The sequence below is a fragment of the Perkinsus marinus genome (assembly GCF_000006405.1).
Source record: "Perkinsus marinus ATCC 50983 genomic scaffold scf_1104296955874, whole genome shotgun sequence".
In the NCBI taxonomy this organism is placed as follows: domain Eukaryota; phylum Perkinsozoa; order Perkinsida; family Perkinsidae; genus Perkinsus; species Perkinsus marinus.
In genome coordinates, this window is record NW_003207677.1 from 716,848 (window position 1) to 741,176 (window position 24,329).

The 24,329-nt window shown below is 48.0% G+C and overlaps 6 protein-coding genes across 6 annotated transcripts in view; 3 read left to right on the plus strand and 3 right to left on the minus strand.

The window, feature by feature from the left end:
- Pmar_PMAR020602 (hypothetical protein) overlaps positions 1-2,223 on the plus strand; it is a gene marked incomplete at both ends in the record, with an annotated part of 3,246 nt that extends 1,023 nt beyond the window's left edge. Inside the window, 3 exons of the mRNA XM_002775578.1 lie at positions 831-966; positions 1,673-1,828; positions 1,912-2,223. Coding sequence (XP_002775624.1) covers positions 831-966; positions 1,673-1,828; positions 1,912-2,223 — 604 coding nt within the window. The remainder of the gene's footprint in view (positions 1-830; positions 967-1,672; positions 1,829-1,911) is intronic.
- A 136-nt stretch (positions 2,224-2,359) lies between these two features.
- Positions 2,360-3,087, plus strand: Pmar_PMAR020603 (conserved hypothetical protein; the record flags this gene model as incomplete). The annotated part of the gene is made up of 4 exons (XM_002775579.1): positions 2,360-2,460; positions 2,538-2,625; positions 2,675-2,787; positions 2,919-3,087. The coding sequence occupies 4 exons, from the start codon at positions 2,360-2,362 to the stop codon at positions 3,085-3,087; spliced, it is 471 nt and encodes a 156-aa protein (XP_002775625.1).
- Positions 3,088-11,300: 8,213 nt separating this feature from the next.
- Positions 11,301-11,866, minus strand: Pmar_PMAR020604 (hypothetical protein; the record flags this gene model as incomplete). Its single annotated transcript, XM_002775580.1, has 3 exons — positions 11,301-11,471; positions 11,639-11,779; positions 11,824-11,866. Coding segments are annotated over 3 exons (355 nt in total), but the record flags the coding sequence as incomplete, so codon positions are not given.
- A 112-nt stretch (positions 11,867-11,978) lies between these two features.
- Positions 11,979-12,157, minus strand: Pmar_PMAR020605 (hypothetical protein; the record flags this gene model as incomplete). The annotated part of the gene is made up of 1 exon (XM_002775581.1): positions 11,979-12,157. A coding segment is annotated over one exon (179 nt), but the record flags the coding sequence as incomplete, so codon positions are not given.
- Positions 12,158-12,164: 7 nt separating this feature from the next.
- Positions 12,165-12,594, minus strand: Pmar_PMAR020606 (hypothetical protein; the record flags this gene model as incomplete). Its single annotated transcript, XM_002775582.1, has 3 exons — positions 12,165-12,230; positions 12,286-12,395; positions 12,441-12,594. 3 exons carry the CDS (start codon positions 12,592-12,594, stop codon positions 12,165-12,167), a joined length of 330 nt encoding a protein of 109 aa, XP_002775628.1.
- Positions 12,595-20,232: 7,638 nt separating this feature from the next.
- Positions 20,233-21,223, plus strand: Pmar_PMAR020607 (AP-4 complex subunit sigma-1, putative; the record flags this gene model as incomplete). The annotated part of the gene is made up of 5 exons (XM_002775583.1): positions 20,233-20,309; positions 20,360-20,450; positions 20,498-20,613; positions 21,015-21,126; positions 21,173-21,223. 5 exons carry the CDS (start codon positions 20,233-20,235, stop codon positions 21,221-21,223), a joined length of 447 nt encoding a protein of 148 aa, XP_002775629.1.
- Positions 21,224-24,329: the final 3,106 nt, after the last annotated feature.

Consider the following 24,329-nt stretch of genomic DNA (forward strand, 5'->3'; position numbering starts at 1 on the left):
TCTCCCTTCTTGAATCAAGACTTATACCCGACAAGTCGGGCGGGGGCGGAGCAAGGTCCGTCGCGATGGCGAAACTCCGTTATGAGAACGGAAAGTCCTCCATAACCTTCCCCTCGAGGAATTTGGCTTCTTGAGCTAAGCTCAATGAGCTTCTTTACGATTTGGCTTTCGAATCATTTTAATTTCGAATTCATGGCCTCCGCAGCGAGACTGATTGACACACCCTCAATCCATAATTGCGATTGGTCACACTGAATGGCTGGGCAGTTCATCGCGTCGCGGACGGACTCACTCTTTTCGAGTCTTCAACAGCTGCCAAGTCCTACGAGAGGTTGCACAGTGGAACTCCCACTTTACCAAACGAACTCATGTGTTCATCTTCCACTAATGGTGAATCTTCGCCTAGTCGACTTCGACAACTTGGGAGCAGAGTATGAAATGTTTGGGAAAGAAACCTGTCGGAGCCCGCGTCAATCTGTCCCCGAGTCTCGGGGCCCCAGCCTCGGGGCCCGAGGGGGTTCTGTTCCTTAAAGCGAAAACTTCATGAAAATTAGATTCTCGCAACAGGTTGTGGCCTTTTTGGAGCTTGTAACACACTTTAGCGTGTGAAAACGGAGCTCTTCCGGAAAGACTCCCTGAATACTCCGAGAAGGATTCTTAAACCTCAAAAAGTTGATGGTTTCAAGAGACGTTTTGGGTGAGATTTGGTGGTCCCATGCATGAAGATCTCAAGAATGTTTCTCTAAGGGATTTTTAAAATAGGCTTCCGAGAGAGGCTTCTTCTTCGTAGCACCCGACGAAGGTTGAGGAGAAGCTCGCTGTCGTTGTAGGTTCCACAACCTTGGATACTGCTTGCTCGGTGTCTGGCTCCATAGCGTCGGTGCTCATAAGATTTCGGCGATCGAGTTGATACCGGGCAGACCAATGCACTTCGAGGACACAGTCTTCACGTTTTTCGGACGACATGTAAGATACACTTGCTGTTGCTGCCCCCTGGATACCTAGGTACTCGAGTCACAACATACGTCCTTTTTTTTCTCAGTCCTTGACGGTGTACCTGGGACACATGTTACCCGGTTTGTTCATACTCGGACTTTTTGTCTACTCGAAATGGTGGTAACTTTTCGGCTGGTCTTGGCTGAGCGTTTGCAGCGAAGGCAGATGAAAGTTTCATCTGCCTTCGATGGTTTCATCATGAAACCATCGACAGAGCCGACAGGAGAACTTCACCATACATAAACCATTACATTCCCAAGTCAGATCGCTGGAGTGGAGATACGTGATGCCCTCTACGACAGAGGCACTGCCAAGCCTTGGTCAACAACGGTCGAGTCATCATATGGAGTATTGTTATCCGTCGAACTATAAGACTGGCCATTTCCACTGTTAAGCAGTGGCTGCTTTGCTCGATGCTTACACGTGCGGTTTCGAGAGAAGATTTGAACATGTTCACTGCTGCTGTATACACTCCACCAGCTTCCTCTCTGAGGGACTCTCACTATTGTACTGTATTTGTCTCGTTATTTTACTCTACCCTAGTGGAACCACCCACAATCTAAAAGCTACTTTTCAAACTGAGTATAGGTTCACAGGATCTGTGTCATTGAGTAATCCAACTTGATATACTGCGGGGGTGGTACCGTTCATTTCGTCGAGACAGTTCGTTTTCAAGATGAGCGCCACCGGTAACAGTCCTGAAGGGCCCGTCTCAGATCTCAAAGTCTTATTAATCGCGAGCTGCACCATGTTTGCAAGCCTGAGTCTGGTGCATTGGTTGTCCATAGCCGAGCGAGCGCAGTACAAACGTGTGTGGTTTGAATATGAAAAGGTGGGCTCATCGAGCTAGATCTGTCTGTAGTGAGATTAGTGTTCTTCTTTCGGCAGTCGACGGTGTATTGAATTCGCGTTCAGATCTCTGAATCGGACGATAAAGCCATGGAAATGGGCGCTATTGGAGGAGACGAGTCGAAGATACAGCATGGCCCCAAGCCACGTGCTCCGTTACTGGACTTTTTGCGTGGTCTCTGTCTGGCATTCATCGTCTCTTTTCACTTCATGTGGGACCTCCAAGAGTTCGACATGTTACCTCATCCTCCCCCGGCCCACAAGGTCGATGGACTCCCAATAAAGAATTATATACTCTTCATTGTCTACTTTGTCATCTCCATCACCTCTTGTCTCACTGCCGCCCTTTACACTCCCTATTTGGGTTATGCATTGTAAGCTTGTGACACTATCCATGACTGCCTGATAAGAGTCCTACTCGATCAGGTATGCTCCGATAGTGACGTATTGCATCTATAGCATGTGGTGGGAGTCCCAAATTTCGGGTGTTTGCTTGATAATGACGTGCTTGGGAATGTCTCAAGCATTGGTCCATAGGAATGGTACCATCTGGCGAGAAGTCGTCATCAGAGCTGCCAAATTGAGCCTCCTCGCAGCTCTCATTTCTGCTTTATCGTAATAGTTACGTGCTAGACAGTCTAGCTTAGATTACACACAACACTTTTATAGTTTCACTTGGATCGATTTTACAGGTTATGGTTCGATCCAGAGCAGTGGATTTACTTCGGTGCCGTACACTGCATCTGTCTCAACAGTTTACTGACGGTCCCATTCGTCAGAGTGAGTCTTTCACCCGCCAAGTTGAATTATTCAACAGTCTTCACGTCAGAGGCCGAAGACGGCTCTTGCTGGATTCTTATTCATACAGACGTACACCATGGCCTTTGGTGCTTGCCCGATTGAGGTCCCGCTTGAGTTACCCACTCTAGATGTCATGCCTTGGTGAGATGGTACCCCGTCTTCCCGACGGGTCATGCTTTATCTACGGGGAATCCCCGTAGAATCTACGGCGTAGATGAAGCAACCCGTCCGATTCGAGCTTTCCTCTGGATGTGCCGAGCACTTCTCTGCAGGTTCCACAACTTTGGCTATTGCCTATTGGGCGTGTGGCTGTATAGCAAGGGTGTTCATAAGCTGAGTTCGTGCAGTATCATACCAAATACTCGTGTATATTTTGAAGACACCGTTATGACTACATTCGGTCGTCATGTGAGTCTTCTGTTCGACCAGATGAGACCTTAACCTACACCATCGTTCCTTTCAGTCCCTTTTAATATACTTGGCCCATCAAGGTGTATTATTCCCACTCGTGTATGGGGTCTCTCGGCTCAGTTAATCTCGCATTCTCTTCACTCAGCGGCCATACGGCATACCTGAAAGTATCTGATTGGTTGGTGTTGTCAGTGCGGGTCGGGCTTCCGGCCCGGAAGTTCCGGGTAAATGATCGGCAGTGCTCCCTTTCTCGTCAACCAAGTCGGGCGGTCTGTTGTCGCTTCGGCAACTCCCGAAATTGCTCGGTGGGTACCTGGCAGACACCATTTGCCTTCAAATTGTTAGAAGTCACATGATGGCGATAATCGAATCCACTACGCGAACCTATGCATCCCGGAGGTGAAACTTCCATGCATTTTGTAAGTTATATCACACAACTTGTATGAGGATTATTCGCTATTGTTCACACGCGATCCCAGAGCAATCAGGACGTGACCTATGTGACATGGACTATGTCGGTCTTCCCAGGGTGGTTGAAATAAAGAGATCGATCGTACGGCAAGGGGCCTACTGTGTCAAACACAGTGAAAGTGAAGCAAAATGTTTCGCAGATGCCGACCAAAACGCGTCATAACCCATTTTAACCAGCCATCGAGGAAGGTTAGTTTCTTGAAGTTCATGGAAATCATGAAAAATTGAAGTCTTTTTTGAACTGGGTTATGAGCTTCTTGAAGCTTCTTCAGCATTTTAAAGTAAAGGCCTTCCTGCGAGGTTCTCGCAGGAAGTGATTAGCGAGCTCTTTCAAGAAGGGTCGTTGGAGCTCAAGAAGTTAATGGTTTAACTTTCCTTGGACTTCTCTGAGGAGAACTTTGGAAGCGGTTTAGACAAAATTTGGCGGGCTCATGCGTAAAAAGCTCAAGAATGCTTCTTTAAAAAGACTTTTGAAATACGCCCCAGGTATTTCCACTCCACCCCCCCCCCCTCCCCCCTGCTTTGCCCTGATAGGAGTCCCCAGAGATAGAGGCAGCCTTCCAATCCAATCGAACATCTTTAGAGCTGATGCTGTGGGCACGAACTTCTCAATTGACCTTCCTAGTTTCCTGACTACACTTTCATACAGGGTACTGCAGCAGCAGTGCTACTCGGCAGATTTCCCCACCCTCTCCCAGACCACCCCGGGACCTATGGGTACGATGAGCAGCGGTTCATCACCGTGTAGTGAGAGAAGCTTCGCCGACTGGTCCGCGCGACTGTTCCTCTCGCAAGACTTTTGCCTGGCGTACTGTAGCTCCACATCCACTCGCAGATCCAGCGCTCACTGCCGAACGCACTGGACTCCGCGACAGAATTTGCGCTTGGCCAGCCCAACTAACTTAGTTGAACTAAAAGGACAGTCGCCCGTTGACAGTCCGTTATGTCATAAAGGTTATGACACGTCTTTGTTCGGTTGCCTCGAGTTGAGGCCCTCAACTGTCCGGAGGAGTCCCAAGAGCTCGGCCTGTAGTGCCATGGCATGCGAAGGCAATTGCTAGTCCCCGGTATTCCATCCTGGGTCGGACACGGTGGGCCACCGTGTTGTGTCTCAGTTACTGCAGCGCACCGAGCAGTTTGATTTCAAGATGCCGCTCTGACGGAGCGGCTCCATCAGTACGGAAAGTCTGCATCGCACAAGGGCTCTCTTTGCGGTCACTGATCGCGAAAGGTTCGAGCTCTCTCGTCGCTGAGACTGAGGAACCGACCAGAGCTTCCCCAATTGTGCGTTGGAGCTTATCATACGACGAGGGTACAGCTAGAAAATCCTGCGGCAGGATTCCTGCCATGGACAGCTCACGTTTGATGCATTGGGATACGCACAGGAGATCCCAAGGTAGCCCGACAGGATAATCCCGTGACGGGATTCCCGTCCGTTCCTCGAAGAAAAAAATTTTTTCCATATTTTTCGTTCAAACTTCAAGTTTCCTTCCGAGGGAAATAGTTTTTCATTTTCCCTTGGAAAAATGGGAAACACCGTGCCACACCGTGTGCTCAACGAGCACACGGTGTGCTCAATCTCCGTGCCCTCCGAGGGAACCAAGTCTGTAGCGCCTTCAGCTGCTTGGCAATCCTGGCGGGCAGGGTCGCGTGGCCCCAGCAGCCCCATCGCATGCAGTAGGCAAACCCGAGCCACTGCTTCAAAGTTCACCAGGACAACATGAGTGCCCACGCGGCGTGGGCCACGCCCTGTGAATTGAATCAAGTCGTGAATATGATAACGAATCTAAAATTATACGCACGGTTTACGAATCTGAATCCCCAATCATTAATTATACTCACGGGTATCAGATCTCAATCTGATCCAGTGAATTATCACTGGTGAATCAGTCCGTAAGTTGAACCATGAATTAGGATTAAAGGACGAGTTGAGTGATGGATCAACTTGAATCGGTGCATGATGCACCGTGTCTTCCTGAGTTCCCCTGTGTGAAGTGCACATCGCCCACCAATCCGACCTCCGCATCGTTTGCACAGTTGCACTGTCCAACTTGCATACGTCCAAGCTTCTGTGCGCCTCCGTTGAGTTTTTGGGAGGGGGGGGAATGCATTTTTCCACCGAAGTTCGCACCGATATAACGTTTCGCACCCGTATTCTTATTTGTACCCGTATAACTTCTCGCACCCGTATTACTATTCATACCCGCATAACTTTTCGCACCCGTATCGAGCTAACTTTCACGATCGTCATAACGTTGTTTTCCGTGATGGTTCCAAATTAGGCGCGCGAATTCTTGCCGTGACTTTTCCAGTATACACAGATTCAATGGAATCAGCTGGGAAATCAGCTTTGTGAGCAAGGCATGTTGATCACCCTTCTCTTGAATTTTCAACTGAGCAAATCCTCCGAGTCGGAGTCTCCGATTCACACCTCAGAATTTCTGATCCTGGGCGAGGTGTGAATTATAGATGGGCGGCGTAACGTTTTTTTTACGGTTTACGTTACGGTGTGCGTAACGTAAGCAGTTTACGGTTATGGAAAGGCCTTACGACTTTACGGTTGGTGCTGAACTGCTTTTTTGGAATTGTGGCGGAAACATTCGCTGTAATGCACTCCACGAGAGCTCAAATAGTTGTTAAACTCATTTCTTGTGGCTCGGATCCAACCGAACGGCTGAGAGAGTAACATTTGGTTTCGCATTTACCACTCGTCTCCTTTGCAAATTCCGTCCGTTTTACTCCCAGGCTGGCCCGGAACTGCCAAGCCGGCCTCGTCTACGCATGCCCATTCACAGGAAATAGATTTAGGCGACTTGAATTATCAATCCTCGTTTTGTCCTCTGCATCTCCGTAAGGCCCGTTACGGCGCCGTAATTTTACGGTACGGTTGTCCGTGAAAACAGTGAATCCTGGAAATGGTGAACCGGAATAAATTTCCCGCGAACCCTGATAACAGGGAAGGAACTAGCGCGCGCCATCAGCGCGCGGCCACAAAATTCAAGCCGAGATCACCTTACGTCATAGGTGTGGTAATCGACCGGTTGGTCTAGTGGTTAGGCGTTAAAGTTAGTAACCGACTGTCCAAGGTTCAAATCCTGTGATCATCATGGTACTTTTGTAATTGAGACCCGGTTCAACCGCGGCGGTTGAGGTATTGACCAGCTCGGGCCAGTAATCTTGCCTAACTCAGCTGGCATGCCTCCTCAGCAGTTACTCCGGGTTCACGAGTTGTAATACAATGCTATCCAGGAGCTCAGTATGGAAGTTGTATTTGTTCATGTTCAAGAGGAACATGCATTGGGACCTGTTGCCTCATGCATTGCTGTTTATCCTTGTGGTACTGCCAGGATTGTTCATCAACAAGGTTCCCATACTTCTCCTATAGTCACTCCTATGGACTCAAACGCTTTGCTCATGGCAATCGCGTATTTCAGCTAGTTGGTAACGGATTGAAAACTCACTCCCTCGTAATGGAACAGTGGAACAGAAGACAAAATATTTGATCAAAAGCGGACTGGAGACGACACAGATTTCCGAAGCCCGAAGAAAGAGCACCATTCAGTACTTCGGAAGTACTACTTCCTGTCCACAACCATGGCATAGGGTGACTCGAAAGCTATTACTAGACCGTTCGTGTTGCTCTTACTTTTGAAAAGTCGCTTCAAGTCTTGAAGCGACTTTTCAAAAGTAGGACGCCTAGTTCTTCGTTGCGTGTCTTGAAGTTCAAGACAGTGGTCCACAGCGCTGCGATTCTTGTGAGCAAGCTGACTACTCAAACATTAATCAACCGGAGAGAGAGTGATCATTGAAAGTTGAATCGGTTCGGGAAGGAGTGGTAGAAAAATTACTGATATTTAGCATACCGGTGCGGGCGAGTTTGTTGTTCACTATTGTAAGGCTTTCACCCGCTTTAGTGGGAGAAAAAGTCCCTACAACGGATTTACTCGCCCTTCACCTTTTTCAGGATTCACTGTTTTCAGGCGGGACCCCTTACGGTACGGGGCTTGAATCGTAACCGTGAAAGTGAGCGTAACGATCCGTAACGTAATTCTGCCCATCTATAGTGTGAATCGGGGATCTCCTGACGCAGAATACCGCCCCGCCAATCTCAACTTCAATCTGAGCTTTCTCGTTCTGCGCTTGTTATTAGACTGTTCAGTGAACAGTGTTCATTTGCTACTATCTTCACTCTTCTAGCCGATCTTCACTGTTTGTTGACTTCCAATCGCCAACGAAGAAAGTCTCTTCGGGCGAATACTCAAGTTGCCTTCAGCCTCTACGCTCGCCAAGCTGGCCGTCTCGTCTCGTGGATCTGTGAGTCACAGACTGTGACGCCACCGTGCATCACGCGTCACGCCGCTCACAATATTCGCCTTGTGCCACTCAGCCTCCTGAATGAACACTCTCGAACGTTCTTGCACTGTTATGATTGGAGCTATCTTCGCGTTGGCAGGTTCTCCATCGTGACGTAATAATAATGAGAACATCGGAAGCATTATCACTGAACCATGATCCAGTTTCATTTGAATTGAGAGAATATCATATGTCATATCAGAACACGGATTGGGAGTTCTTCGACCCCAACTTAGACGAGGACTGGTGGGAGAATTTTACCCTTCCTTCTCTTAAAACAGCATCCTTTCTGACGCTGATCGGTTTCATCGTCTCTTGCAGTCTCTGCATCGCCCATTTTCTCACACAGCGAGAACGGGGAATGCATAAAGGGACATCCAAGGGCTTCCAAAAGGTATCGAATGTTGAGAATGGGGGAGCCGCTGCTGATGACGAGTATGACGGGGACAGAGAGGAGCCGCAGGGCAAGAAGCCACGGTACCCGGCGGTAGACTTCTTCAGAGGAAATTGCATCCTATATGTGCTCATATTCCACTTGCTTTGGCTATTTGGAGATTCTGGCATGCTGCCTCGTTTCCCACTCCGCAGAACCCCGACTATACCTTTAAGTAACTACCTATACTTTGGTATGATCTACCTTATGTCGAATACTTGGATTCATCTTTCGTCGACTTTCCACCCGTATATCTCATATTTCACGTAAGACCGTCTGCCGAAGTATGGCGCCGTACCATCAGTTCCTCAGGTACTCAATCGCTACTATTCTCTGCATTTACGTGCTATGTTGGGAATCAGAAATATCCGGTGTGTGCCAAATAATGCTCTGCGTCGGACTATCCCTGGCGATAGTCCACGAGGATCGAATAAAATGGAGAAACCTCATCATTAGAACACTCAAGCTGGGAGTAGCAGCAGGGACTATAAGCGCCCTAACGTGATAACGCTTACGAGCATCATTTGATTGTTCTTGTCATTACTTGTGATAGGTATATCTTTATGCCCAGATCCCCTATATACTTCGGTGCCATCCACTGCATAACGCTCAATACCCTTCTCACAATGATCTTCATCAGAGTAAGTTGAGCCTCCCCCTAAGATGATACTGCCTCTTCTGCTCGACGGATCTTCCATCATATTCCCATCATCATCGTATCCTCTTCTTCGTCTTCTACTCAGGTCCCCCGTATTGCCTTAGTCGGATTCGTTTCCATCCAGTTTTTCACGATGATGGGCGGCGTGTTCCCCCTCGAGATCCCCACTAACCGTCCCACAGTTGATGTTATCCCATGGTACGCCAATCAATGTCCTTTGCCTATTAGTCTACAGTTCAACAGTAGAGAAGGCCCCTTGATAAATGGCTCCTCTGGTCGAACAATGCTCACAACACCTCACCAGAGTCGAGGGAAAGGTTTTCGTCGTTGTAGGTTCCACAACCTTGGATACTGCTTACTCGGTGTCTGGCTCCATAGCGTCGGTGCTCATAAGATTTCGGCGATCGAGTTGATACCGGGCAGGTCAGTGCACTTCGAGGACACAGTCTTCACGTTTTTCGGACGACATGTAAGTTATCCTTGCTGTTGTTCCCCCCATGGATACCTGAGTCCTTTAGTCATGATGTACGTCCGTGTTTTCTCAGTCCCTGACGGTTTACCTTGCGCACATGTTACCCGTTCTGTTCATACTCGGAGTTTTCGTCTACTCGAGATACTGACAACCCTCCATCGCATCATGATCCGGGATCCACAGATGAGCTAATATTCTCCCTTCGGGGATTCTTACTCCCAACTGTTCGTTGTGTTCGCTAGTTAGAGGTAGGGGACCTACTTCTAGGATACCTTACACCAGGACGTTTTGCCGGACCGTCTCTATCCTGTCCCTGCTGTGTCTGTGGCGTACAGCTCGCAGTATTTTTGAGCTGTGACGCTAGTTGGTTCGTGAGTATTTCATAGAATTATTAGAACTCCTATATTGGTTACCTCGACTCTATTTGGTTTAGTGTTAACTTAATCTAGTGGGTTTGGCTGCCAACTTTGCCATAACGTCTCTGAGTTTAGGATAGAAACTTTTTACTCCTAACGTAAGGACTCCTTGAATAAGGTGAGGCTATTTCACGAGGGTTTCCCCACTTCGCGTTAGGATCCTAAACTCAAAGACGCCCTCATGTGATGATGAGGACATCCTAACAGGCTCAGAGATTAAGTACAAGTGGAATAAAATACCTGGAAGTGATTGAACCTGGCCCAGGTTACCTGGACCAACAGGATGTAATTAGCAGTAGCTAACGATTCCATCATCCGCCATCTCAACTTCGAACAAACTTTCGTGTTGAGCCGGAAAGTACAAAAAAGGGGTGGTTCGAGCGGGCAGGGGGCGCCGAGGCAGAACTCACTACAAACAAACGACTTCGACATGAACTTTGACCTCCGTGAAACCTCTACCTACGGGATCGGGAGTCGAGCACCGTCCGCGACTAATCTGAAGGCGACCACGATAGCTCGGAACTCGCGGAAACGCTCCCCGCTGCCTCGTGAAAGTTCAAGCCTATAGATCTCGCGTTTGGCTGCGCACCGCAGGTACACAACCCTAGACGCGTAGCGGATAGCCCAGGCAGAGTTTAAAACCCATATGATAGGTGTAGACTCACTGCTCACCCGTAGTCTCGGTTCGTGGATCGGGTGAGGTTTCGAGTCGAGTGACGGTAGACTAATAGACGAGAGGTGTCTAAGGTTCAGAACCGCATTCCCTTCGTCGATACTCAAACCAGTATCGTGAAACACTTGCACCCCTTGACTAACAGGCTAGCTGAGATTACCAGGACACAAGTATTGTCCCCGGTCGTCGCAGTTCCACCGTCGATAAAACCCTCCGGCATTGACCTCAGCGCGACCTACCATATCGACAATATCTGGACGATTTGCTTGACAAGAGGAGGATTCAATAGGGAAGCTTCACTATTTGGCAGCTTCTTGCTTTACTCAGGATTTTCCTCACTATATATAGAAGTTTACATATGAATTCGGGAAGAAGTGTACAGAAACCAACGAGGATTTTCCAAAGTTCCCTCACAATTGTCAGCAACACATGTAGTTGACCAAATACAAATCTTCCCATACTGGGCATGTGTATCGACACTCCCTCCACAGTACACAGCCGAGCGCATCACGGATAAACTGGCAGATGAAACTCCAACACAAACTCACCGCTCCCGGGTCGCCAGTCCCTTTAGGTAGGGCTGCCTTAGCCATGGTCTTGGCAGTTCTTGTATCGCTTATAGCTACGGTGCGGTCATACCCTGCAGAGGCTAATATTGAATCCTGGCCCAGGCCCCCAGGACACACACTGGACCTTCCCATTGTGGGCCTCTTCGAGTCTCGAAGTTCGAGAGTACCTGCCATCACTCTGATGCTCGAGGCCCTTACCAAGATACCTACACACTGCTCGGGCCGAGGTCAGGTCCCACACCTTCACGGTCTCATCAGCACTACCGCTGGCCAGAGCGTTCGAGGCCACCCGGCTTACATCCAAGCACATGCCTGGACCCGTGTTAGTTTGGGGAGAAATACCGTTGGCATTCTTAGTAACATTCTGAGCTGAAAAGTAATGCGTAGTCTTCACTAGGAGTCGCGCGGATCCTTGACTTCAAAAATAGCAAATATGAGTACCGTGTGGATATCGAACGCACAACCTATCGCTACATAATGACATGCTCTACCACTTCCACCAATTCGTCTCAATAACATCACTCCTCCGTCCCAACCCCCAATACGGACCTTTTTCTTATTCCGTCGCGTCCAATTCTTCCCCTTCATCTCAGCCTTACGTACCCCGAGTGTAGCTGTGGGCTTCATGCAATACATCAACGACGCATCCCATATATCAATGGACTGATCAGAGGTTCCTAATCAACCCGTTCCAGATGACTTCAACGAGGAGCGGTATTACCAACAGCAAGGAAAGACTCCGATCCCTTGGTAGAGCCAGCCATCTTAGGCAACCAAGCTGTGCATAGAGGATACGATGTTAGCAGTAAGTCATGATGGACATACCTTCACACTAGACCGGCACTTGAGATCAGCTAGGGAGGTTGTCGGTACTACATCCCGCCTTGCTGGGTATCATGTAGATGTACCTCCAAACTGCATGCATCATCCTCAGCGTTGGCAGCCACAAACGTGAGGTCACTGTCCTTAATAGTGTAGTAGTCATCCGTGCCAGCGTTGGCAGCCACAAACCTGGGGTCACTGTCCTTAATAGTGTAGTAGTCATCCGGGCCGTCCTCGGACTCAGCCTCGCCTCCCAACATCGTCACCAGTCATGTAGGGATCCTTCTCCTTAGCCAGTCGGGCATCCTATCGAGCATTTCGCACAGTGAAAATTCCTGAGATTCCCCCTTTCCACCACCACCTGGTGCGGCTCCACAAACAGGTTAGCAAATCGATCCGTCTCAACTTCATCGTCACAATCGTCCATATTGAACTCCTTCTCGATGCCCTCAGCGGCATCATCGTCGGTGTCTAAGACCAGCCCAGTACCCACATGGGCGCCATTTCCTTTACTACCCTCTTCCGCCCGTCCGCTCTGCTGTTGCTGAAGCTGCTCCTCCAACAGCTTCTTCCGTTGGTCCCGAGCCGACTCAGCCGCCTCGACATTGCCGCTGTTCATGGCTGCTCGAGCCAACCAACGTACCGAGGTGATGGGAGATTTACTATCCATGTGGACCAGGGAGGTACTGCAGCACTATGGAATTACATTGGGGCTTATCATCGACAACCATAGGGGGGTGTAGGCCCTTGTCAGAGGAGTCATATCACTTACACGGGCTTTGAAACCTGGCACATGGCCCCAGAAGTTGCCACCGACGAGTCTACGCCGGGTAATTTACTCCGATGTTGGAGTGTTTTAACACGCGCTTAATCGACGCTCTTCCACTTCTAGTCCGTATTTTCAGCTAAAAGGTTCTCATCCCCTTCGTTACAAACCATGTCCTGAGACGTGCATCAATGCCTATTTTGAAAATCATAGAGTGGCGTTCTTCCCACGCCACGGTGGGAAGCTTCGGATCCTCGAGTCTCGGCCCTCGAAAGTTGCAACGGCACCTTATCGAGGATTCTCGACAGTTGCCGCTGGAATTTATTAACACCCGTTGAATAAGTACGATACTAAGTCCAGCCGATAGAGGGGCTAATGACAACATTCTGGGAGTAGACACATGCGATAGAAGCATTAATGCTGATGGTTCTAAATGTTGTCATCCGGGCTGGCCGCAGTCGTAGAGGCGTTGTGATTCCCATGTGAAGTCTTTCCTCAAAGGCGCAGAAAGCCACGAGCATGTAATCTAAATCGGCCTATTTTCGTTCCCAAGCCATGATGCATTTTTGACCGTACGAACTACCCCGTCTCTCTGGGGGAAAACTGGGAGGAAGGCAATGGGAGATTCCTCAGAAAGGAAGGCTTCTGATAGTTCGAGGTCACCGTTGGTGCGCTTGAAACGAAACATTCGATCGTCGGAGAGCGGAGCGATCTCGCAGGAATCGTCAGGCGATACACAGCCTTGCTGAAGGACAATAAGCAACGAACAGGTTGTAAAGATTATGGTGAGAATAATACGAGGAAAAGCCATTGAAGGGGCGTGTTGACGATTGAGAGTAGACACTTGACGAGGAGTCTAATCAACCTTCAGCCTCTACTCTCGCCAAGCTGGCCGTCTCGTCCCGTAGATCTGTGAGTCACAGACTGTGACGCCACCGTGCATCACGCGTCACGCTGCTCACAATACTCGCCTTGTGCCACTCAGCCTCCTGAACGAACACTTTCGAACGTTCTTGCACTGTTATGATTGGACCTATTTTCGCGTTGGCAGGTTCTCCATCGTGACGTAGTAGTAATGAGAACATCGGAAGCATTATCACTGAACCATGATTCAGTTTCATTTGAATTGAGAGAATATCATATGTCATATCAGAGCACGGTTTGCGAGTTCTTCGACCCCACCTTAGACGAGGACTGGTGGGAGAATTTTACCCTTCCTTCTCTTAAAACAGCATCCTTTCTGACGCTGATCGGTTTCATCGTCTCTTGCAGTCTCTGTATCGCCCATTTTCTCACACAGCGAGAACGGGGAATGCATAAAGGAACATCCAAGGGCTTCGAAAGGGTATCGAATGTTGAGAATGGGGGAGCCGCTACTGATGAGGAGTATGACGGGGACAGAGAGGAACCGCGGGGCAAGAAGCCACGGTACCCGGCGGTAGACTTCTTCAGAGGAAATTGCATCCTATATGTGCTCATATTCCACTTGCTTTGGCTATTTGGAGATTCTGGCATGCTGCCTCGTTTCCCACTCCGCAGAACCCCAACTATGCCTTTAAGTAACTACCTATACTTTGGTATGATGTACCTTATGTCGAATACTTGGATTCATCTTTCGTCGACTTGCCACCCGTATATCTCATATTTCACGTAAGACCGTCTGCCGAAGTATGGCGCCGTACTATCAGTTCCTCAGGTACTCAGTCGTTACTATTCTCTGCATTTACATGCTATGTTGGGAATCAGAAATATCCGGTGTGTGCCAAATAATGCTCTGCGTCGGACTATCCCTGGCGATAGTCCACGAGGATCGAATAAAATGGAGAAACCTCATCATTAGAACACTCAAGCTGGGAGTAGCAGCAGGGACTATAAGCGCCCTAACGTGATAACGCTTACGAGCATCATTTGATTGTTCTTGTCATTACTTGTGATAGGTATATCTTTATGCCCAGATCCCCTATATACTTCGGTGCCATCCACTGCATAACGCTCAATACCCTTCTCACAATGATCTTCATCAGAGTAAGTTGAGCCTCCCCCTAAGATGATACTGCCTCTTCTGCTCGACGGATCTTCCATCATATTCCCATCATCATCGTATCCTCTTCTTCGTCTTCTACTCAGGTCCCCCGTATTGCCTTAGTCGGATTCGTTTCCATCCAGTTTTTCACGATGATGGGCGGCGTGTTCCCCCTCGAGATCCCCACTAACCGTCCCACAGTTGATGTCATCCCATGGTACGCCAATCAATGTCCTTTGCCTATTAGTCTACAGTTCAACAGTAGAGAAGGCTCCTTGATAAATGGCTCCTCTGGTCGAACAATGCTCACAACACCTCACCAAAGTCGAGGGAAAGGTTTTCGTCGTTGTAGGTTCCACAACCTCGGATACTGCTTACTCGGTGTCTGGCTCCATAGCGTCGGTGCTCATAAGATTTTGGCGATCGAGTTGATACCGGGCAGGTCAGTGCACTTCGAGGACACAGTCTTCACGTTTTTCGGACGACATGTAAGTTATCCTTGCTGTTGTTCCCCCCATGGATACCTGAGTCCTTTAGTCATGATGTACGTCCGTGTTTTCTCAGTCCCTGACGGTTTACCTTGCGCACATGTTACCCGTTCTGTTCATACTCGGAGTTTTCGTCTACTCGAGATACTGACAACCCTCCATCGCATCACGATCTGTGGTTCATAGATGAGCTAATATTCTTCCTTTAGGGATTCTAACTGAGGTAGATAAAAGTTGAAAGTCTTCCGACTGTTCGTTGTGTTCGCTAGTTCCAGTTAGGGGGCCTATCTGATAGGATACTTTATATTAGGACGTCTCTGAGTTTATGATCCCAACGTAAGGACTCCTTAGATAAGGTGAGGCTATCTCACGAGGCTTTCCCCGCCTCACGTTAAGATCCTAAACTCAAAGACGTCCTGATGTAGGGATAGGGACATCCTAACAGCTTCAGAAATGAAGTACAAGTAGAATAAAATACCTGGAAGTGATTGAACTTGGGCCAACAGGATGAAATTAGAACTAGCTAACGATTCCACCATCCAGCATCTCAACTTCGAACAAACTTTCGTGTGTGTGTGTGAGTTTAAAGTCCAACGCCGACAACACGGCTCAGTTAGACTCGCGTCGATGCACATTGGCTCTCGAGGGATCAGTTTTAGCCTTTCAAATTGCCTACTTTCATCCTGCCAATGAGTTTGGTCCACAGGGGGAGATAACCTCTGCCAATGTACTTCCTTTACTCTCGGCAGGACCCGCTTACACGACTGCGGGGGCTGTGTACGACCACGGAACACAAGCACTCGCCACAGTGTGTTGACCACAAGCATCATCTCCGAGACTCGAAAAATCCATACCCTAGCATAAGTCATCCCTCACCCGAGACTATCACTCTCGATGGCAGAAGCATATACCTCTAGTTGCGTTCCTTCATATCACGGGTTTGTCGCATTTCGTGTTGAGCCTGTAAGTACAAAAAGGAGGTGGTTCGAGCAAGCAGGGGGCGCCGAGGCAGATTCTGCCCCGAGTTCTGAACTCACTACAAACAAACGTCGTTTGTCAAACGACTTCGACATGAACTTTCACCTCCGCGACCTAGCAGATCAACAATAGCTGGACGATTTGCACGTTGTTTGACAAGAGAGGGATTCAATAGGGCAGCTGTAGGAGAAACGAGAATTCATCTTCATCCCTCTCACGCATCAGTTATGAGCTGATTTTACTCAGAATCTGCCTCTTGCATCAGGATCCGCAAATGGCACCACAGCACGCATGCGTTCTATCGATTGAAGAAGCACGCATGAGCTGAAACCTGCAGCCTCCGAGTTGTGACAGGGCGCGTGTCGACTCTAGAGTACCATCTGCCAGATGGCATCTGGGAACTGCGGAGGATGACACGCAAGGTACACTAAGGACACTCAGGTCGTCAAGCTTTTGGCGAATCCACCGAGGCTTGCTACCTGGAGTGCTCCTAAGACCTACATCGGAGACCTCGGTTAAAAAAATATAATACGCTTAACATATACTACTCCAGGTTGTCAAGGCAGTCTGGCTTGTGTGACTAGCTTGGCAGCTTGAAGGACTCAGGCGCTCCCTTGTGTCGGCAGCAATTGTGCCAATCGCCGTCCCGAACCAACCAGCCTTCGTCGAAAGACAACTCTCTGGTGCGGTTTCAGCTACGGAGAAGCTATGCTTTTCATGAGCAAACAGTACAGCGCACAGACCGTCGACTGCGATGCTCCCTTTTCGCGTAAGGATGCTTTATGAAGTACCTTCGGGCTGCGAAGTTCGGAAGTACTTTAAAGACGCGCCGTAAGCTTAGGAAATGTGGCTTCCGAAACAGCCTTATCCTAATCAGCCCTCCTAACGTGCTTACCGGCGATTTTCTCAAGGTAAATCTCCTTATGTCCTTATTCCTTATTCTAACCTTCGAAGGACTACTTCGAAGTCTCGGTATCCGTTCATTGACTTTCTTCGCGGACTCTGCCTATCATTTGTGATTGCTTTCAACATACTTATACTTTGCCGAGAGGGCAGGCTACTGCCTTCCGAGAGATGGGTCGACAAATCATTCGGATTACCTACACTAAGTGTAGGAGTTCAAGTCTTGAATATGTGAAGTTCATACTATACTTCATCGTGGCCTTCACTGCAAGTTATGGGGGCTTCATCATCATCTCCTACATGGCGTATATCATGTAAGACTCGCTCATCTTGCTACTACCAATTGAGAGGCTCCAGTCTCGTTGAAACTGCTGTCGCTCGCACGAATTTCGAGTTATTGACAGAATGCTAAATGCGGGTGTTGGTGCATGATCTCGGATACTCCTGCATTCTGTCGGCCATTATCTCCGTAGGAAGCTAGCCCCTTCCCCTAGTGTTTGTTCACCTCCCGACTGGACTACTCCACATAAGATAAATGAACATGACAGCACTGAATTGATTCAGAATGGTGGAGATACAAGTAGCATCATCACTCAGCCTTGCGCAGAGCTTCAACGACCGCTTGGGGGTCTCCTTCAGCTTCCTCGTTGACAGCCAACAGCATCTTCTTCTAACTACTGCTAATCTTATCATCGGCTCGTTTACTGGATAGAAAACTGACCACCTTGGAGTTGCCAACGAGACATGGAGTCATCAAAGTCTGACCACACACCCGTCATTAAATGAGACCAACTGATGCTGTCCGCCACCTCAAGGTTCGCATCATGTTACAGCAACAGCAGACCAGAAGGATAGAAGGGTAAATCCAATTAAAGAGGCTCCCATATGCAGCGTTGCCACAACGCTGTATATGGACTTGCACAACGCCGTTGTGCATTTCGACTCGACAGTGTCGAGTCGACACTGTACATGCTTCGGCTGCTGTCATTACCCCTCGAGCCCTCAGCATTGATATCAATCGCCGTACTGCTACCTCTTCAGCCACTTGTAGAGTTCTCATGAGGGCTTTGAGTCCGTATCGAGACCCAACCCAGTGGGTGGCAGTACCTCACTTTTGTTCGGTTCGCTTTAGTACTGTGAAACTTCACTGAATGCTTGTCCGCGGTTATCAACATAGACATGTGAGAGGGCCCTTCCCAGGAGGTTGATACTCAACTGTACACAACTCTGCTTGGGTTCATGAATATTCCCCAAAGGATAGTAAATGAAATTGAGATAAGTCAAACTATATGAATCGTGAATGTGTTACGAACAAAGGCGTCTACTCCTGAGAGGTCCCCATTGCCGTCCTCGAAGACCTAACATACTCCAACAGCCTCAAGTGGTCTAGAGTGGGTCCCATCGGGCTCTGTGGATCTGAGCAGAGTTAGTCTATCACGAAGTAGCCGAGGTGTGGTATGACCTGCAAAGTCAGAGGCCCACCGTGCAGGGCTGTGAATACTTCGACTAATGACGGGCAGCACCGGCACGTTGATAGCAACTTTATGGTCCTTCAGATGGAGTTCGCGCTTTACTGCAAGCTGGTGTTCACATATGCGTTGGGTGTCCTCGAGGTCACTGACGAGGGACTGCGGTACAGCAGCACGTCTGAGCAACGTGGGCGTGCCGGGACCACAAGAATTAGAGTACCCAGTGGAAGCGTGAGCATTGGCAGGAGATACCGATGAAGTACTCTCGTTCACACCTAGAACCAGCACTATGAGAGGTCTCGAGAACACCTACTACTTGGAATACCACTACTGCCAGAACGGGAGGGTACATCCAGGATAGGACTCTGAAGATTTTTCCAATGGCGTGAACCCATCTATAGTCAACCTACTGCAATGTTGATAGTAGAAGTAAGCCAAGGCATCCCCGGGACGCTGTATGATCTCGGCTTCAACACGTTGCTCGTTTCCATTCTCGTTATGCTACGAAACAGTGTGAGCAAACTCCAACGCAACCACTTCCAGTAGAGAAATGAGGAAAACTGTACTGGCAGTAAGCCTACCCATGAGGTAATATCATACCACTACTCAAAGGTGATTCAAAACTTCGCGAACAACTTGAAAACCTTGGAATTTCTCAACCACGGACCTTCTGACAACGAAATTTTATGTGAACCTCAAGCATATCACAAAAACATGCATACTAAACATGATAATTTTTCATGTCCACCACTGTGCGTGGGAGATTTCCAAGTTATCCACGAAGTTTTGAAACACCCTTTACTACTACTGTTGACTTCTCTGTGATGCTGGTGGCGTTGGAGGAGCCCCTGCAGGTGGAGCTGCTGTTGCATGTGCTGGTAGCGCTGCTGATAATACTGTTGGTAACATTAATACATCTGCTACTACTGCCTCTCCCACCTCCCCAACAACCCTTACCTTCACTATACGACGATCCCTTACCTCACTCAGTCAGCAGAGTGCAGACTACATGAAGATTATTCACATTCGAGCATGGCCATTGGAGGCATAATATGTAGAGTAGTTGCTGATGCCTATATGCATGTCCGCGTCTTTGTGGGAAACCACTGCCCCCAAGGAACGTTGAATGCCACCTCCCACAGTCAATGGTATACCAAATGGACCAACAACATGGTCAGCTAGGCTTTAAGACATCATTTCTATCCTCTCCCGAGGAATCGGCGATTCCGCATACGGCGACGATCAACTCACATAGTACCCTACCACCTAGGGTCCCCCATGCATGTTCCGCTGATCTGTTCCCCTACTATTATCACGAGTCCGAACCGTCTTGTTGGGAGAGAGTAACAGGAGAGAGTGTTGTCGGATACAACTACAGATGGTGGTAAAATATGTATGTGCTCATTCAAAGTTTAATTATAGAACTTCTATAGACATCTCCTTTGCTTTACGACGGCTCTCGCGATTGGATTTCACATACGAGGCTCCACCCTAGGAATGCTCTTGAAGCTCAAGACAGGTCTATTCATTCAAATGTTCAATACCAAGTTGGTCCCCGTAGGTGATCGGAATAATCAGCGGCGAGCGAGATGTATACGGAGCGGCGGAGCGTAGCGAGAAATGCTTTCAGTTTTTGAAACTCGTACACTACAAGTTGAAGGTTGCATCTCCTTCTTTGAAAATGATTAAATTCATTTTGATGGTTAATAAGCAGGGGCAAACACGTCTCGCCAAGTACGCGGATTTCCTAACGATAAAGTAATGACGATTTTGCAGTGAAAGAAAATGCCGTCATGGTCTTTATTCAGGGAGCGACAGGCCATCGAGAATGAGCTCATTCGGAAGTGTTTGTCGCGGAGTGAGAATCAGTGTAGTTTTTTGGAATATCGTAATTACAAGGTAGTAGTGTTGGAGGTGGGAGACGTACTCCTATTCCGCCCTAGCAGGTGATTTACCGTCGATATGCATCTCTTTACTTCATCATGGGAGTTGACGGCTCAGATGAAGACAACGAGCTGGCCTATTTAGAGTTCATACATACACTAGTAGAGACCTTAGATAAGTAATGAGGGGTGGAGTCAACTACGATCGATTCACACTATTTGAGATAGTGTGTGAGAGTTTTAAGTCCAACGCCTACTACTACGACAACACGGCTTAGATTCGCATCGATGCACATTACATCACGAGGGATCAGTTTTAGCCTCTTAAATCGTCTACTTTCTCCATGCCAATGAGTTTTGTCCACAGGGCGAGATAACCTCTGCCAAATAGGATGGTGTTTCCTCGTCATACCATCTTTTCAACAACTTGTGAATCTTCATGTCATTCCTCTTCGCATAGGACTTTTCCTATCGCGTGTATCTATTCAATTTGGACAACTTCTGTGTCGAATTTGCATATGTTCATAAAGACGATGAGTTCATGGCATTAGTGTTTTCGCTGTGAATAAATTCGGAATAGGTATTTCGAGAACGTATGCGAACTTGATATTATGTTCAACATGGAGAAGGCTCATTTCATCCTGGACGAGATGTTAGCCAACGGCTGCATAGCGGAGACCAACACGGCCAATGTAATTTTCTCATACCACTCCTCGGTGAAATGACCTTTTATTGCAGATACTAGCTCCTTTGTATTTACTCGACAAGCACGGTGATAGTGTCCAGTAAGATTCCTGTATGATTGCGTTGTTGTTTCTTCCCTCATTCACTCCCGGTGTGCCGCGTTGATCTTATGTTTATTCATACATTTACAAACTTCAATCCATTTGTGGCCTGTCGGAAATTCATCGCCATTGTCCATTCGACCGAAAAAACATCATTCTTCACACCGCTTTCTACCTCGAGATGAAAAAAGATATAATACGCGCCATCTGAGACGCGCAATCCCTGGCAGATCGTTTTTCATCGAATTTTGAGCTAATTTCTTCACCAAACACCCTACATATACCTCTTTTACTGGAATCCAAGTCGCGCACTTCAAACTCTAAGAAAATTTTCAGCCCTATTTTCGATTCCCTGCGCGCATCTACTGCGGCAGTATTTCGCGCGCAAAATATTGAATCACCCTATGGAACATCTCTGAAGCACCCCTGAAACAAGCTGAGTATCTGGTCACTGAATGTACATACAACCTATCAGCCATAATTATGCCCCTCTACCGTAGCCACTCCATCGTCGATTTCCTATCCTCCTCTCAGAGCTCTACTGGTACTGTTGGTGGTAGCGGGTCCGACGCCGAGCACAATTGCGTCTACCGCTGTTGATAGAAGTAACCATGTCCACAACTACAATACCCGTTTTCAGCCGAATCCCCGTACCAAAAACGAGCATCCAACCGCAATGACGCACCCAGACCTAAGGTCAAGTCGGTGTTACTGCCCAGAAGGAATTGTCGGTTTCCCATCAAGGCCCAGCAGCAACTAAGACTACAAAAAAAGCAGGTGCGCGAACCCATCTTCGACAGTGAGTTCGAGGACTTTCGGGACAGGGTCCGAGAGCGTGTGCAGTACCTCAATTTGTAGGGACGGTAAAACGGTTGCATCTCTTACGGAGTGGGTAAAATTTACCCACTAAATCAGGACTTGCAGCTGGATGGGTCAGACTAGTACTCAGGGCGCACTGTCTCGGGATGGCTTCATCAACTAGGGTTCTCCGTAACGGAGTGAACGACATCTCCAACCGAGTGAACGGTTCACTCTGTTGGAAATACTATCTATGTCGATGGCCATGCGAGGGAAGATGTGGCTCGCATCTTCGCTTTCAGCCGCAAGGTGGCTGATCGTGTACAGTTGTATGACGAGCTCGCGGGAGTCTATCCCTCTCTTCGCACTATTGACGATGATAGCCAGCAGACTCTCCTCCAGGAGCAGGCTGTGGCACGGGGTGATCGGGTTATTCATGGGGTCGAGTTTCATTCTGAACTGGCTCCTTTCGATGCCGCGTACCGGTCGATTGCCAAGGCGATGAGAGTTACAAACTCTGCCAAGTCTACTGCTGGTTTCGAAGCAAGGGTGAACCATCAGCCGGCCGATATCACGCTTGAACTCATACGTAAGCACTTCCGATCATCCAGGGAGTACTTATGTTACTATGCTGAGGGCCTTACCATGCAAGTTATTGAAGACCTAAGGAAGTCTTGTCGAAAACATCGGGGGCCAGCGCCTGCAGTTAGTGTGCCGGCTAGAGCAAACACAAGTGGCAGGTATGATCGCCTTCGATCTAATTAAGTCACAGCAGTGTTCAATAGTTACTAGTTTCTCTCCCTATGATTGCTGAAGGGATGTAGTTGATAAGTACGTCTTGCTCTGATTCTTGCTGTCCACAGAGATGCCGCAGTAGACGCGTGCAGGGAATCGAAAATAGGGCTGAAAATTTTTTCCGAGTTCGAAGTGCGCGACTTGGATTTCAGTATAAGAGGTATATTTAAGATGTTAGGTGAAGATTTTAGCTCAAAATGTACTTGAAGAAAAAACGATCTGACAAGGATTGCGCGTACTGTGTTCCCTTCTCGAATAACCCAGTATCAACTCAATACCCCAGCGTTGCTAATGGTGCGAACAATGAAGACATGGATAAAATTGATTTCCAGCAGCGGAACACATCAGCCAACCTGTGAGTGGCGTTCGCGTCGCCTGAATGACAAGCCTCATCGGTAAGCCTCACCTTACCATACAGCCAGTATGTTACGGCTAGTGGAGCCAACCTGATTTGCGCGAGGAGTGGTATAACACGCATGCAAAGGTCTGCGTTGAACTGAACTCAAGACAGTATGACTTATAAGAACCTCTCGAAGAAGTTGAACAGTCACTACGCGGAGACTAACACTACGACACCGCTCATATAAACTTCAACGTCTTTCTCATCATCATAATGGTGCTGTGCTGAGAAGGGAATACGAGTCCCGTCGACTCCTCCCAAGAGGGTGATAAGAGTCCACACAGCAACGCCTGTTGCCACGGTCGGACGATACAATACTATTCACTATTAATATTCGGTTGCCAATCCCTTCACTAGGAAGAGAAGGTTTCCAATAGTAGAAGTAAGCAGAGATTATTCGGGGAGGCTTGGAAAACCCGAGTGACCTCGAGATAGATGAGAATAATGATAATAATATGACTATAATATAGATACTATTGTCCACTCATTACCGCGCGTCACAAAAACGACGCTAGCATAGAGTAAGAAAGAATAGACGACTGGACGTCTTTGAAACCTGATGGTTTCAAAAACACTTACGCCTACCACTCCAGGACGACAGATTGAAAGTACTACAAAAAGCACAGAGAATCAGCAGTGGTGACACGGAGATCAACTGCTATTATATTAGGACAGAATACAAGATTGGGATTACTACTACTACGACATATCTCAGACCGTGACAGTATTCAATTTTACCGACAAACGAATCTCGGATGAATCATATAAGACGTCGAGAACTACGATCGGGTGCAATTATGAAAACTGAATACTATGGCAAGTAAATAGTAATAGTGAATGAGTGATAAAAGCGGTGGATCCGTGGTGATGAGATTGTAGCATATTGTTAGGGTCACTACAGAACCCAGCGATAGCCTTCAGAGACTACTTATTCTACAATGTAACAATCTCATGGTGTGAGTGGTGACTTTCGAGAAGAAGAAGAAGCGATACGAACACGCACCTTGTGAGTGACTGTGAATATTAGAAAAGCGACATTCAATGATGAACGAGATCAACCCAATCAGCTTCGCTCCGTCTAGCAAACACCGAAGGATAATCAGTTGTTTATAGACGA